Here is a 14,502-nt window from a genome sequence, read left to right as displayed (position 1 = left end):
ATCATTTGGATTTATTATTCTTACTGCTTCATTAAGAAAATTATTGCTTGTTTTAGAGATGGGAACTTATTGTCACCTTTCTGAATTATTGAGGATTCATTCATTTTTCACTTGGTTCATGAAAGTCTATTATGTATGTGTATCTGAAAGTCAACAGTATTAATCATTAATGCCTAATGGCCTTGTCTTGGAGTGTCCTTGGACATGCTAAATGACTCAGCTCTACCAGGATACCCTTGAGATTTCTTCAGTGGAAATTAAATGAACTGAAACTAGAGGAAGGTTATTTAATGAACAGTCATCATTCTCCAAATTCACAAGTTTGGGAAAATATCATTACAAGAAGCCCCCAGAGACTAAAATCACCTCAGTAAAAGCTAGATAGGTGCTGGGATGTGTTACTAGCATAACATTCAATCTGTGTATTACCTATGGAAAATGCTGAGGGGAAAAGGGACTCCCTTTCAGTAGGGCTGGTGAAAGACTGCTGCTCCATGTGATTGTCACCAGCATCTGTGCTGGGTGGCTGCTGATGCCTCTGACACTGGCTCTAGTCTTCACTAACTGTGAAGAAGTGGAAAACATCCCTTTGCTTCATCAGGCACATTTCCTACAGGCTAGGTAACTAAAGGGAGAAGGACACCTCTGTAATTGCATTTTCTCCTGGTGTGCCACGATGGGCTGCTGTGGTGGGAGAGTCCTGAAGCTTGCCCTGGCACTGCTGATCTGCCAGCCAGCCATGGAGCCATGGGAGCTATGGCCCTGGCGTGGGACTACGTGACCTGCCACTGTCACCTCAAGGGACAATACCACTGAGAGGCAGGTTATGTCTCTCTACCTGATCCACCTATAGGCTGGTACAAAACCAACCTGCCTGCTGTTTGGGACAAATATTTGGTGGTTGGTGGCTTCATGTTAGGCATTCAGGATAACAATGGACTTTGAACTGGAATGTGATACCCTCACTTCCTTGTAAGAAAAGCTGATTAATTTGCTTCCTTTATCCTGTATGTAAAACAGATTTGTAAACCTGAATGAAGATGCTTCTTTTTTTTATCTAATGAAATAGCTGACATTACTGCAGAAATAGAATGCTTCTTGTTATGATGAAGGTTGGAATCTGGTGATGGAGAGCAGAGGTAATAATAGCTGATGTTGTGCTTAACTGAAAAGAAGAACAGGTTGTGGCTGATCTCTGATGTTTTGCTTGATACAGGATGACAGCTTGTGCAGTGACAATGAAAAAATATGTGGAGGAGAATGTTTCCCAGAATTCTTATACCACAATAAAATATTTCATGAAGATGTTAAGCAGCATCAGTGAGACCCTGATTTTTGTGTTCATGGGAGTGTCTACAGTGGGGAAAAACCATGAGTGGAACTGGGCCTTCATTTGCTTCACTCTGCTCTTCTGCCTCATTTGGCGAACACTGAGTAAGTCAGCTTTTGCAGAAAACTTTCTCTGCGCCTCTGAGAAAAGCACTTTGTTACAAAGTTGTGTTAGAAAAGTCTGTGGGGATTGGCACAACTGGTTTAACAACAAATTTACTAGGCTTATATTAGTGACAAGCAAATTTCAGAAATCTACGTGCAGAGAAAAAGGGGAAGAAAGCCCTCACAAATCTGAATGCCAGTCTCCAAGCACAGACCTTATGTTTAGGTGCAAATGGAATTTTTTAAAGCAAAATTAAAATATTATCATGATTACAGTTATAGAGATGTTTATATTTTAATTTGCTGTATGCCCCTTGGGTAAGTGGGCCTCATAATGATTTCACCACACACCGTCGTTAACTTACAAATTAGATAATATATATTGTCCCACTTGCGGTTCTATAACACCACAGGTCCTGGGCCAGGAGTGCTGGAGGCATGGGAAAAGAGGGAAGGTGAAAATTAGCACTGATAGATAACTGAACAAGGACTTATACCACATGTGGGCTGGCAGCACTATGCTACTACTCCTCACAAGTCTAAAGTTTTAAACAGCTAAAAAGTAGTGACCATATGAAATTACTCCACTTTTGCACATGATATGTCCCATTCCTGCAAAGGTCTCCTACTGCCTGACTAGTGAGACTGGGATTCCTCTAGCATGGGCAGGGCACTTTGTAGCTAATGTCAGATGAGTTGTGGGACACAGTTCCTCATCCTCTCCTAATCTCCAGGATGGGGTGAAAATAATGCTGAAAAGAGAGAATAAGAAGGCAGGTGGTTGGTGTTCTGGAGGTGGTGGCAAAAATAAAGTAATTACATATTTTCTTGTTATATCTGGACCAAGCATGGCCTCTAAATTTTTAAAGGTTTGCTATCCATTTTGAATTATCCATCCAATTAAGACAGAAATCAGGAGTGCTCTCCTGAAATAAAAGCTGTTTTCCAGCCACATGTCCATTCTTCTCTCAGACACCAAGGGGAGTGCTAGAGCTTTCCAGAGGAAAGCCAAAATATTTTCTGCTAAATTTGTGTGTTAAAATGATTCCATAATTTTCTCTGAAGCTTGAATAAAGTAAAGAGAAGTGGCCCGAGGGTGATACCTCACATAGGCTGTTTCAGTCTGAGTACCTGATGTCTAGCATAGTTATAAGTAGCCAAAAAAGCTCTTGCCTAAAGTGGTATCTGACAACCTAGATAAAAGGATACTGCTACTGGCTTTGCCTCTAATAATCTTGAGTGCATCAGTGACAGCTGTGTAAAATAACACAGTAATTATCAGCATTTGTCCACTTTCATGCCAGTAATTTAAGTTTCCACATAAAACGGAGGATATGTATTTCTTATGGAAGATGAAGAAGATTGAGTGAATCAAACAAATTGCTGAAAGTACACTATAAAGACAAGTTACAGTCCTTACACAGCCACAGATTGTCTTATTAATTTTAAATTTTATTAAAAGTAAAATGAAATTTGAGAAATAAACAAAGAATAGAGACACAGTAAGCCCAAGGATTAAAAATTAAAATGCTATTACTCTTTGTCTTTCAGTGAACCTGTCCACAGGACTTGTTGGTAAAGGATTGTTCAAACACTTTAGGCAGATATTGTGCAGAAAGCAGGGAACATTGCAAGGAACACAGGGAAAGCTCTCATCCAGTTGTTTTTCTTTTCTCCAGAACACTTTGGAGAAAACTATGCAATGTAAATGTAGGAAGTAAGTATTTTCACCTAATCTCCCTTCTAAACTGGGCTAATGAATTTAAATCCTGAAACTGTTAGGAACCACAGTATTTTATAGGAGATATTTCACACAAGCCAAGTTTAGCAATTGGTCAAAGAGAAGCTACAAGAAACCAAAACTGAAGAAAAAACATGGGCTGTCAACAGTTCCCCAAGACATTGTTTTGCTTTTAATATTTAATATTTTCTTTTTTCTCCTTGATTAATAATAGCTGTGATTTTTTTTTCCCCTTCCTAGGTGTATTTGCTCTCTTCTACATCAGTAACAAATTCCGAACATATCCTTTCACCTTCAAAGACCAGCTCATTATTTCTTACAGTGGCCTCCGAGGTGCCAGCAGCTTTTCTCTTGCATTCTTGCTTCCAGTGAATCTTTTCCCCAGAAAAAATCTATTCATCACTGCAACTCTTGTGGTTATATATTTCACTGTCTTCATCCAAGTACGTGTATTTCTTAATGGATAACTTTCATGTAAAAGAAGCCTTTTGTATGAAAACTTGAATAGTGAAAATTGCATTGAATTCACTCTTAGGCTAGGACATGTTATTGCACTTCAGGGCCAGATTTTACCACTGCACTGTGTAATTAGCATTTTTAGGGCTTTTAGGTAATACAAAAATTTTGTATTGAAAAACATGTATCTTCTAAAATATTCAGGGGAGAGGGCACTTGCTGTCCAAAATTGCTTATGTTCATTCCACATGCATTTCCTGGTACTTCCAATTTAATTTAATTTTGACTTTATATTTCAGCACTGATTCATTCTTTATTAGTGATGTATCTCAAAATGACCAGAAAACAATATGTCTGTTCTGTGACAGATTTTTAATTTTATACTTTTATCCTTGTCTGTTTTGGAGACTAAATACAAATATTTTGAAATCCTTTGTAAAAGAATATTAAAAAAAATAAATAAAGCAAATAAGTCACATTTGTAAGTACATGTGTCTACTTTAGATATTTGGGTTATTTCACCTGGCTTACTGCTGTACCTGGAAGAACGGAAACTTGTAGAGAAATTGCAGCCCATATTTTGTATTTTCCAATACCAAGGTCTCAAATCCTGTTGGGTGCCAATTATGCACTTGTGATAAGTGAGGCCCTTTGGTTCCACCAGAACATTTCAGAAAAAAAAAATTTGTTTCTTTTCCCCCTTTTAAACTGGTTTTCTGTAGCAGTGCCGTAAAAAAATGGGAAAACCTGAAAACTCTTTCTAAGTGAAAACCCCCTGGAATGTTTAAATCTGAAAATATTGAAATAAATGATCTCAAGATTTCAAGACCATGCAAAGATAATATTTTCTTTCAAATGAGTCCTCTTTTGAAGATGATTGCCAATGAGTCAGATGCTTTATATAATTAGAATATACCAATAAATAGAATCTAACTTAAAAAACCCTCTTTAAAAATGTTTTTGATTTTTAATTCTCTTCTGTAGCTCTCAATACACATAATGGTTAATTTCTGTGCTAAGACACAGCTTTCCTAACTTATTAAAATGATCCCTGTTATTTTTCTTTATTTCTATTTTTGCCTAAAAGATAATTAACTATTCAACTCATTATTCCAAATGCAGGGAATCACAATTGGACCATTGGTCAGATATCTGGATGTTAAAAAGACGAACAAAAAGGAATCTATCAATGAAGAAATTCACGTGCGAGTAAGTTTTTATATCAGTAACTGGAATCCCAAAAAAGAAAAGCACAGGTATTCTGAAAGAGCTGGAAAGAGGGAGACCCTTGCAAACCTGGCATTCAGTGGATTAGGACACTCAGTGCTTTTAAGAATATATGGAGGTAACCCTAAGCATAATTTTCTAAAATATTGCATCTTGTTTATATTCATATTTATTATCATATTATATTATCATTCCACAAGTGTCATGGTGCAGTACATCCATTATTTATTGGTACTGTGACCATGGGAAGACAGAAAAAGAAATCAAATTTTTACAAAATGCATTCACCATCCTTCTCAGCTGGATTAGCCAGATACCTTTGTTGCCATTTTTTGAATGGTTCTAGACATGCTGAAACCTTAAAACTCTTTAATCCAGATTTATTGAACTGAGTTGGACCATTGGACTACAAACTTAGTTCCAAGTTTTTCTGAGTAATGATCTTTTCTCCTCTCAAATATTTACTTTGGTTCTCAAATTGCTATTAAATAAAATAACAGAAAGTTGCTCAATCTGACTTAACAATGTTCTAGTAAAGGTATGCAAATTCTTTCACTTCACAATAGGGAATAGATTTGAAATTAACAGCAACACTGTTCCTTGAAATGAAGCACATACAGAGACATTAGCAAAATTAGGGTATCACAACTGCTTTTGAATTTAAAGTGAATTTAATTCTTAATTTGAACCTCTATACTTAACCTTGGAGAGAATTTGCATTTAAAACCACCCCTTATGACAAGATGTCTGTAAGAATTGGCCTTTTTTAGTCTCTATAATGCTAGAAATGCACAAAAAAATGACTGCAAGCAATAGTAGTTAGCAGTGACCACTCTCATGTCATTCTGCAAACCCTCAGAGATCTTACCAGCCAAGGTGAAGGTGTCGATATGTGGCCCTGTGCCTCTCCCAGGAAGGTCTCACATGAGGAGGGGAAACTTCCTTGACAGAACCAAGAATTTATATTTTGGATTTGGTAGACAAAAAGGACCAGATAATTTTTTTGCCTCCATCAAAATACTGCCACTGCAGCCAAGCTCCCACAGTGGCATCTTTGCCTTGATTTTTAGAGACATGGAAGTGCTTACAGAATTAACTTACATGCTCCAATAAAAAAAATGAGTCTCAAAATCCTGTTAGTAAGTGCATATTTGTGATAAGATTCTTTTTTCATAATGACCACTTAAAATGTTTTTTTCTATAGTTGATGGATCACTTGAAGGCTGGTATTGAAGACATATGTGGACATTGGAGTCATTATCAGCTGAGAGATAAGTAAGTATCTCTTATTGCAGTCTAATATAATAAAATAATCTATCCATTGTGTAAAATATAGTAAGTTAATAAAATAGGAAATCAAAATGCTGGGGTCATGTGCTGTATCTCTTTTTACAAGCTGAACTCCTGAGTAACCATTGACTCTTGAGAGTGCGATGCTCATACATTGCCTGCTAAATTGGATCTGCACAAACGGAAAATAAGCCTTCAGAAAGAAAAACATAGCATGGGAACTCTTACTGTGGACACCAGCCTGTGCATACCCTTGGTATAAATTTAAGATCCCGGGAAATGCTTCTTTAACTCTGGATTTAGAACATAAACTACACATGGTGTCAGTGCTGCATTGACTTTTGCTGTGAGCCTCCACAGCAAATAGGATCCCTTGCTGGTAGTAGAGAATCTGTAATAATTAGTCACCTGTCCTTACAGGTTTTTGCATTCAGTAAAGTCCAAAATAAGAATGCTGAAGGGAATGTTTGAATTTAAATAGGCAGTAGCATAAGCAGATACTATCAAGACAGCCTTTAGTTAGAAATGCAGAGCCTGCATTGCCTCTTCTGTAAGCAAGAAGAGGTGGTTTTGTGAAGTTTTTTGGCTCTTCCAAGCTCTGCCCAGAAGAGATGGGTCTGCTGTTCCCTATGCCTTTTCCCTAAGGGAGTCCTGTGGACATGTTGGCCACCATCACAGCGTGTGAAGGGAAGTAGGGAAAAGACCAATTTTTCTTTCCCCTAAACATCTTATGATGCCATGGGCTAAAAGTTATCCCTAGGTATGCCTGTGCAGGCTTCTGTGCTGGAATCATGTCTGACCTTTCAGTATTGGACCCCAATAATCCAGCCAAGGGTGTCTCCTGGGACTTACGGCAAGTCCTTCCATGACTGGGTTTCTCCCTATGGGAATTGGGAATTAAAAGTGGGAAGAAGGTGACTAGTTTGCATCCAATTCTTATCACAATGGAGAATAATGATATAATGTAGTAGGGAACATCCAGAAACTAAAATGTCTTACTGGCTCTGACAATAAAGAGACAGCTTTAGGACATCCATCTTCCGGGACCACACCACTTTCTGCGCAGTCAATGAACTGAACATGGATTTACTGCTCTGTTGGAGCAGTAAATCCATTGAAATAGCTGCATTTACACAAATCTGTGATCAAATGCTATCCCTTTGTCTCACACCTACCTGATAGCTCCGAAAAGAGAATTTTACCCAAACTAGCCATAAATGCAGTGTTTTGGTTCACAGACAGATTCAAAAACACACTGTGTCTCAAGACATTTAATGTAAGAGGATTGTATTAAAAAGTATTCCCTGAACTTGTGTTTGCAAGTCTAAAGTTGTGTATCAGAATTAATTACCTAAGCAGTGACAATCCAGGAGGCTTTCTGTTACACAGGAAAACATAAAGCTCTAATCCCAGTGCAAACATTTGTGCACCTACCTCTGCTGTTAATGAATAAGAAATGGCCTTTGCAAAAGAAAAAAAGACACAAATCCTGTAGTGCTTTTCCCAGCATCGTGGAGGACCTTACCTTGCTGTTCCTTTGAAAGAAACAGAACTGTTGCTCTGCTGAAGATCTGCTGTTGTTCTGCTAAATGTCTGCCTGAAAGCATGTACCTGTTCCAAGGCACCCACACACATTCACATTCAAATTATGCCCCCACATTAGCGATATTTTACAATCTGCAGCACGCAAGCACATAGTATTTTGGGGTCCTTTCAATTTGTCTGTTATTCAGAATACAAAGAAATGTATTTTCTCTGCTCTAATTGTTAGGATTCAAAATTATCAGCAGTGTAATGGGCCCTAACTACTGTAACTGCTGGGCCACTTAGAGCCTCATTGGTGGCTGGCTGAATAGGCCAGGATTACAGTAAGAGCAGCTGCTGCTGTTATGCCCTACTATAATGCAACATTTGTACAAAAGCACGGAGACTGGCCGTATTCTTTTCTGACAAATGTGGCAGTGTAATATGCAAACATACACGCAGCCCTCTTTTTTGCTTTGATTGCAGCTTGTTTCTTTCTTTTGTCTAGCGGGCCCTGCAATCTCTGTGGACCCGTAGACTATGCCAAATATCCGCCTAAAGGTCTCTGCTCACCAGGCCTTCAGGAGTCCACAGGTGCCTCTAATTTGTATTCAGTTTCCACCACTGAATTGCAAATATATACATTTGAATAAAGATCAGCTTGTTCAACAGAAATGAAAGCATATTTCCCTTTCTACTTTGATTTGGGTATCTCTTTTGCAGGTTTAAGAAGTTTGACAATAAGTATTTGAAGAAGATTTTAATTCGGGAGCACCAGCCCAAGTCCAGCCTTGTGTCATTGTACAAAAAGATGGAGATAAAACTGGCCATTGAGATGGCTGAAAGTGGCATGAAAATTTCAAAATCATCCACTACTTCTTTACAGTGAGTATCAACCTCCTGATCCTTTGCAGAGTAGGGACAGGAAGACAGGGACAAAAATGAGGAAGAACCCAAGGTATTCCATGACTTAATTGAAATCTAAGAAAAAAGAAGACAGTTACAAAAAGAGCAGGTACAACTTGGTATTCATCATATTTGTGCTTTTCTCTGAGAGTTGAAAATTAAAATCATGGACATTTCTTGTTTGTATTCCATGATGGGGAGTCCTGAAGAGGAATCATGAGTCAGGTACAGAAGTCACTCTGGTTGCCTTAAATCACACTAATGGCTCAAGACAGATGTACTTATCACTTGCCTGGCCAGTGAGTTTTTTATGGCTTGGCATACAGGTCCTGACTCCATTATCCCAATCATGAAATTTTGCTGAGAGCAGATTTCTTTGCAATTTTTACTGCTCCAGTTTGCAATCCCTCAAGCCACCTTGCCATATTTTGTTATTTCCAAAACGACAACAACAAAAAAGACCAATTAATCATTGAGAGCAGCCTGCCAAGAAGGACTTGAGGATACTTGTGGTGGAAATGCTGGACATGAACCATCAGTGTGCACTCAGAGCCCAGAGAGACAACCATATCCTGTGTCAGAAGTAGCAGGGTGAGGGAGGGGATTCTCCCCTGCTCCTCTGCCCTTGTGAGACCCTACAGTGCTGTGTGCAGCACTGTAGTACAGTTCCTCAGTACAGGAAAGACATGGACCTGTTAGAGTGGGTCCAGGGGAGTGCCACAGAGATGATCAGAAGGCTGAAGCACCTCTCCTAAGACACAGAGAAGGCTCTGGGAGCACTTGTTTGCAGCTTTTCAGTAAAGAGGGCTTACAAGGAAGATGGAGATGGACTTTTTAGTAGTCTTGTAGCAGTAGGACTAGGAGAAGGTACATTCAGGCTAGGTACAAGAACTTTTTTATGAGGGGCGTGGTGAAACTCTGGAATAGATTGCTCTGAGAGGTGGCAGATATCTCATCCCAGGAAACATTCAAGGTCAGGTGTGATGGGGCTCTGAGCAACCTGACAGTGTTGAGGATGTCCCTTGCTCACTGATGGGGGGTTTGGAACCAGGTGTGTGCCATTCTATGATTCTATCAAACAGTAATGCAACTTGGCATCAGACAGAACAGGGGACAAAACTTGGGATCTCCAGAGGGAACTGGGGCTCTAGGAGAAAAGTTGCACAAGTCTTCTGTCCTGCATACTATAATTGATATGCATGTATTTATCCTTGCCTTGCAACACACTGTCCAGAGCACAGGTGTTGCTGCAGGCACTTGCCTCCACAATTTCTTTCCTGAGTTCTTGCTGACCACCGTTGCTGCTATTGCCTGCTCTTTCCTGTTGCATCCTTTTTGCAGCACTCTCCATTTTGCAGCAGTCTCAGCATATTACCTTTTTTTGAATGATGATCTCTACCAATAACAGAAAATCCAAATATCAATTGGATATTAAATTACCATCTTTCTTGAAGCTCTGGCTTAATCATGTCAAGATCAATCTGCTTTCTTGTACTGATGTCAGCATGCAGTGTAAGACCTAGCCCTTTTCTCTCTAAATTATTCTTTGCTGAATAGATGATATTAAAAAAGACTGCATGTACGTCAGGCTCCTTTCTGTCTGCTGTAATCTCTTAACCATTCTGAGCCAAGAGAAAATGTGCAAGGTTGTTAGATAATCCATGGCAATCAAACCACTTCCCTCTTCTTTTCCTGAGGGAATGAGAAAATAAGACAAATCGCTCCAGTGTAATTCAGAAATTTTCTTCTGAGCTGAGAATTTAAATTGAAAAATATTCTTTAATAAACAGCTGATATAATGGACTAATTTTTGCCATCTTTACTCTACTCTGGCTGTAATTGAATTTTACTGTGCATCACCCTCTGATGAGAAAGCATTTTTAAAAATGAAGTGTCAACTTCAGAAAAACAGCCTGTGGTTCAAAGCCATTCTGATCTTGCAGGCTGTGAGAGTGTTCTAGGAAAATACACGTTTTCCCACCTCTGTTCATTGATAAGAGTCTGCTGTTGAGCACTGCAGGAGACAGGATATTGAGCTAGTTGGTGGATCTTTGGTCTGAGTCAATACAGCAGTTCTTGTTGTCTTTCCCCATAGCAACTAAATGAACCTTTGTAAAAGGTTTCTAACTGTATTTATAAATTATCTGATTGCTGTCAGTGATTCAGTGTGTACCTAAAGTCCTTGCCTTCAGTGAAGACACAAAACTCTGGCCATGAACAAGAGGAGATTTGAAAGAGAATTCCAATATATGGCATGTAAATCATTATTAGCAGTGTCAGAGTAGTGAGAAAACTTTCACTCGTACTTCTGATCAGTTTTGCAGCCTTTATGCACACAAGGAAACTTACTTGATAAGAATCAAAGCAGATCTCCATTGCTGTGAATTAGAGAACTGTATTCATGCTGGTGTGATTCCTGCAGGTGGAGTGGGTGTCCAATTTACAGTATTTCCAGTGTGGAGTGAAAAAAATTGCCCATGGATTGTGCAACAAACAATCCACATTGGAATAAAAGCAGAGCATTTAGTTATGATATTTTGGAGGATACAAGCCTTATAAATAAGGATGGAAGTGGCAGAAGTGGAGTCCAGGAGATTTTATCAAAACTGTGGGTATATGTCTAGTTTTTGTAGAAAATATGACCATTAGGGAGAAAGATTGTTTGATACTGAGTTTTCTTAATACTGGCTTCATGTTGCTGCAATATTGACTTTGGTAAATCTTAGGATATATTAATACAGTACAGATCAGAACCAACTGTTGTGCTGTCATTTGTGGTGGTCCATTTATGAGAAAGTTGTGCCCAATAATGTTCTTCCTTCACAAGATGAGTGAAGATTAATGGAGGGTTTACAGAGTTCAAAATTTTAGATATAATGTAAAAAAATAATAGTATATAGATTGTGCAAGTATCAATGTTTTGAGTATCAATATATCAAGTATCAACTATCTCAATATCTAAGGAAGAAAGAAATAATGTCATGGCAGTCATTACAGAGAGACAGTGTTCATGGCATATTATAACTTTTTTCTTCACATATATATACCCTGTTCTGCTCTTTGTTGTGACATGTTGGACGATTCAATAAGAACAAAGAAGTTGATTCAGTAAGGATTACTTTATGGGTTTGGTAACATACCAAACATGTTTGGGGTTTTTTGAAAGCCCTTTCTTAATGTACTGCAAAATGTAAAAGCAATCTGTTCCTTACATTCATATATACATGCATTGCTATCAGTTGGGTAGGTTCATTTCCAATCCCATGAAAAGAATGATGGTTTTTTATTTGTGCTACAGAACAATATAGATTATCTTCATGCTATTTTTTCTCTTGCTACCCCAGCTCAGCTGTGACTCAAGGAGTTTTATTTATTCTATTTAATTCACTTTAAGAGCCAAATAATAAGATTTGAAATGACTTAAAACTGGCTACTTCTGTGCTGGCATGTGGAGAAAATCACGTATGCAGCTGGAAAAGTAAAGAGATAATCTGATAATCTCCCCAGTGGAGTCAAGCTTTTTCCTGTTTAGATGCTTTCCCCTATTTATTGCCAACTGTAAGATATGAAGACCCTGTGGACACATTCAGTGAAGCACAAAGCAGGGGGGAAGTTGTTCCCTGTGATGCCAAAGCCACCTGCAGCAGCTATTCCAGTTCCATTTGCATTACACAAATGAGCCAAGCCTGTATTTTAGAGACCAATGCTTCTTGACAGTGCCCAGGGCTTGTGTGTATTTCCCTGAGTGTACCTAGGGTCTCCCAATTGTCCAAAGGGACATCAGAGAGGGGCTGCAGACAGCAAGGATCTGGTTTCCCTGCTGTGGAGGGCAGCATCCACAGGCTGTGCCCCAGTCTGAGACACACCACACCCAGTAGGGAGTAAAGGTGCAGGGCACCCAAGCCTGGGAAATTGGTGCATTCCCAGATCTTCTCAGTCTATCTCTGAGAACCAAAAGCAAGTGAAAAAGGAGCCAAGCAACCAATGCACCCGCCCACTCAGCCTGGAATTGGGTGATGGTGAAGGTCTTTTTTTTCCCTAATGGTAGATAACTAACTTTGTTGTTATTGCAGTTGTTGAGAATTGATGAATGTCAATTAAACACTTGTTGGGAAGGATTTATCAGTGACAAGATAAGATTTCTGGTCAAATCCAGAAAGGCAGTACTTTTTTGTCTCACTGACTTGCCAGCAGCTCAGTGGCAGACTCATGGGTTGCTCATGCTTAGTGAGGCCCTTAACCTGTTCCTTATCCCAGTCCTAGGTCTAATTCTACACCTTAATCTGCTGTTAATTTCTCTCTTTGTTTTTATTTCACAGAAAAAAAGTAATATCTCTGTTTTAGTTTGATGGCAGAATCAAAACACATTCTGAAATCTTGAAATATATCAGGAATTAATTATTATATTCCAGGGGCTTTGGGCAGGGGCCAGGGCACCAGGGGTCACTGTCTATCTGATGGTAAGAGGCAGTAAAATATAGAATCCAGGCAGTTCATATTGGTCCTACAAGTTTTCAAGATGTTTGTGGTAAATTGTAGAACAATATAGTTGTAATATTGTTAAACTAGATATAATTGCAAATTCTAACCTTTTTCCTGTGTTTACATCATAATCAAAGTTTAGCTTGAATCCGTCTTCCTTTAAAATCTGGCATTAAAATTTTAAATTTATTTTAGAGGAAGTGTGAGATAGGTGCACATAAAACTTTGGTAATACTGTACATTGACCATCATAGATTTTTTTAATTACACAATTTACAGACAAAACTTTAAGGACATCACTTAGCTGAAAAACAACACTTGCAATCACTTTTATTTATTTTTTTTTCCCAAGAGGCAAGAAAGCTAAATGAAGACAGGAAAAAATCAGAAACAACAAGATGAACTCAGACTGATTCATCCTGGATGATCACTATCTATTTCCCTTTCTTTTCCTGGGAATTCATCTGAACACTAACTCCCACAATGATTGACTGATTTAGTGAAACCAGATAACATTTCACAGCAGCCCTCCTCCACTGTTTTGCTAGTGAAAAAGCCAGACAGCTACAGGTGACTGTGGGCTTGTCAAAGTTTTTTAAAGACATGAAGATAACTATCTTTTAGGTGGTTCTTTCATTTCAAATGGAGAAACAGGTTCAGTAGCAATGAAATCCTGTATGTTCTCCTTACCACAGGACAGGTCTCTCAGACTACAAAATTTACATACTCTTTAGCTCTTAAGGATTTTCTTCACTTTCTCAAAGAACTAAAACCAGTAAGATGACAAGGCCCAGACTTCTAACCATGTTGAAGTCTTTACTCAGACAGAGGAGGAAACTTGCAGTGCTTTCCTGAGTTGGTTATGGCCTAATCGAATCCTTAAATAGAAACTTCCTTATGGAACTTTAAGAAACAAGAGCTTCTGCTGCCAGTTGTATGAGGTTTTAGGGCCCAATTTGACTACCCACTGTATGGATAAAATCAGTGAAAAAGCAAAATGTAACCTTTTTTTATTTATCTTTGGATGATTTCCAGGTGTTGCTGGTCACTGAAAGGCTCTACATAGCCTTCTATTCTAGCACTAAAAACAGACCGTGCATTATTTCACGGGATTAGTATTTAATCAGCTCATTAATATCACATTTAATTTTTCCTTTTATCTACAGGAGCGGCAGGACCCAGCGTGCGGCCAGGCTGTCCCGGGCAGAGGTGGAGTCCATGAGAGATGTCCTGGCACACAACCTGTACCAAGTGCGACAGAGGGTGTGTGAGCACGGCTGCCGCGCTCTGTTTGCAGACCCGCAGCCCTTGTTTGCCCTCCCCGTGCGGCGGCCCCGGGGCACCCGCTGCGAGCCGGGAGCCGCCCGGGGAGGGCAGGCGGGGAGAACCCCGGCCTTAGGCACTGATCGGGGTGGAATAAAGGAAAGCTGCGGGGTTTTTTT

At 39.1% G+C, this 14,502-nt stretch overlaps 1 protein-coding gene across 1 annotated transcript in view; it reads left to right on the top strand.

The window, feature by feature from the left end:
• The window catches only part of SLC9A4 (solute carrier family 9 member A4), a 33,712-nt gene that overhangs the window by 12,583 nt on the left and 6,627 nt on the right, over window positions 1-14,502 (top strand). Inside the window, exons 5-10 of the mRNA XM_033513288.1 lie at window positions 1,217-1,434; window positions 3,416-3,618; window positions 4,754-4,840; window positions 6,063-6,133; window positions 8,396-8,557; window positions 14,227-14,323. Of these exons, the coding sequence (XP_033369179.1) occupies window positions 1,217-1,434; window positions 3,416-3,618; window positions 4,754-4,840; window positions 6,063-6,133; window positions 8,396-8,557; window positions 14,227-14,323 (838 nt within the window). The remainder of the gene's footprint in view (window positions 1-1,216; window positions 1,435-3,415; window positions 3,619-4,753; window positions 4,841-6,062; window positions 6,134-8,395; window positions 8,558-14,226; window positions 14,324-14,502) is intronic.

The sequence above is a fragment of the Parus major genome, chromosome 1, assembly GCF_001522545.3.
Source record: "Parus major isolate Abel chromosome 1, Parus_major1.1, whole genome shotgun sequence".
Taxonomy (NCBI): Eukaryota; Metazoa; Chordata; class Aves; order Passeriformes; family Paridae; genus Parus; species Parus major.
Note: the sequence above shows the minus strand (reverse complement) of the source record. Positions and strands in the feature narration are given on the sequence as shown.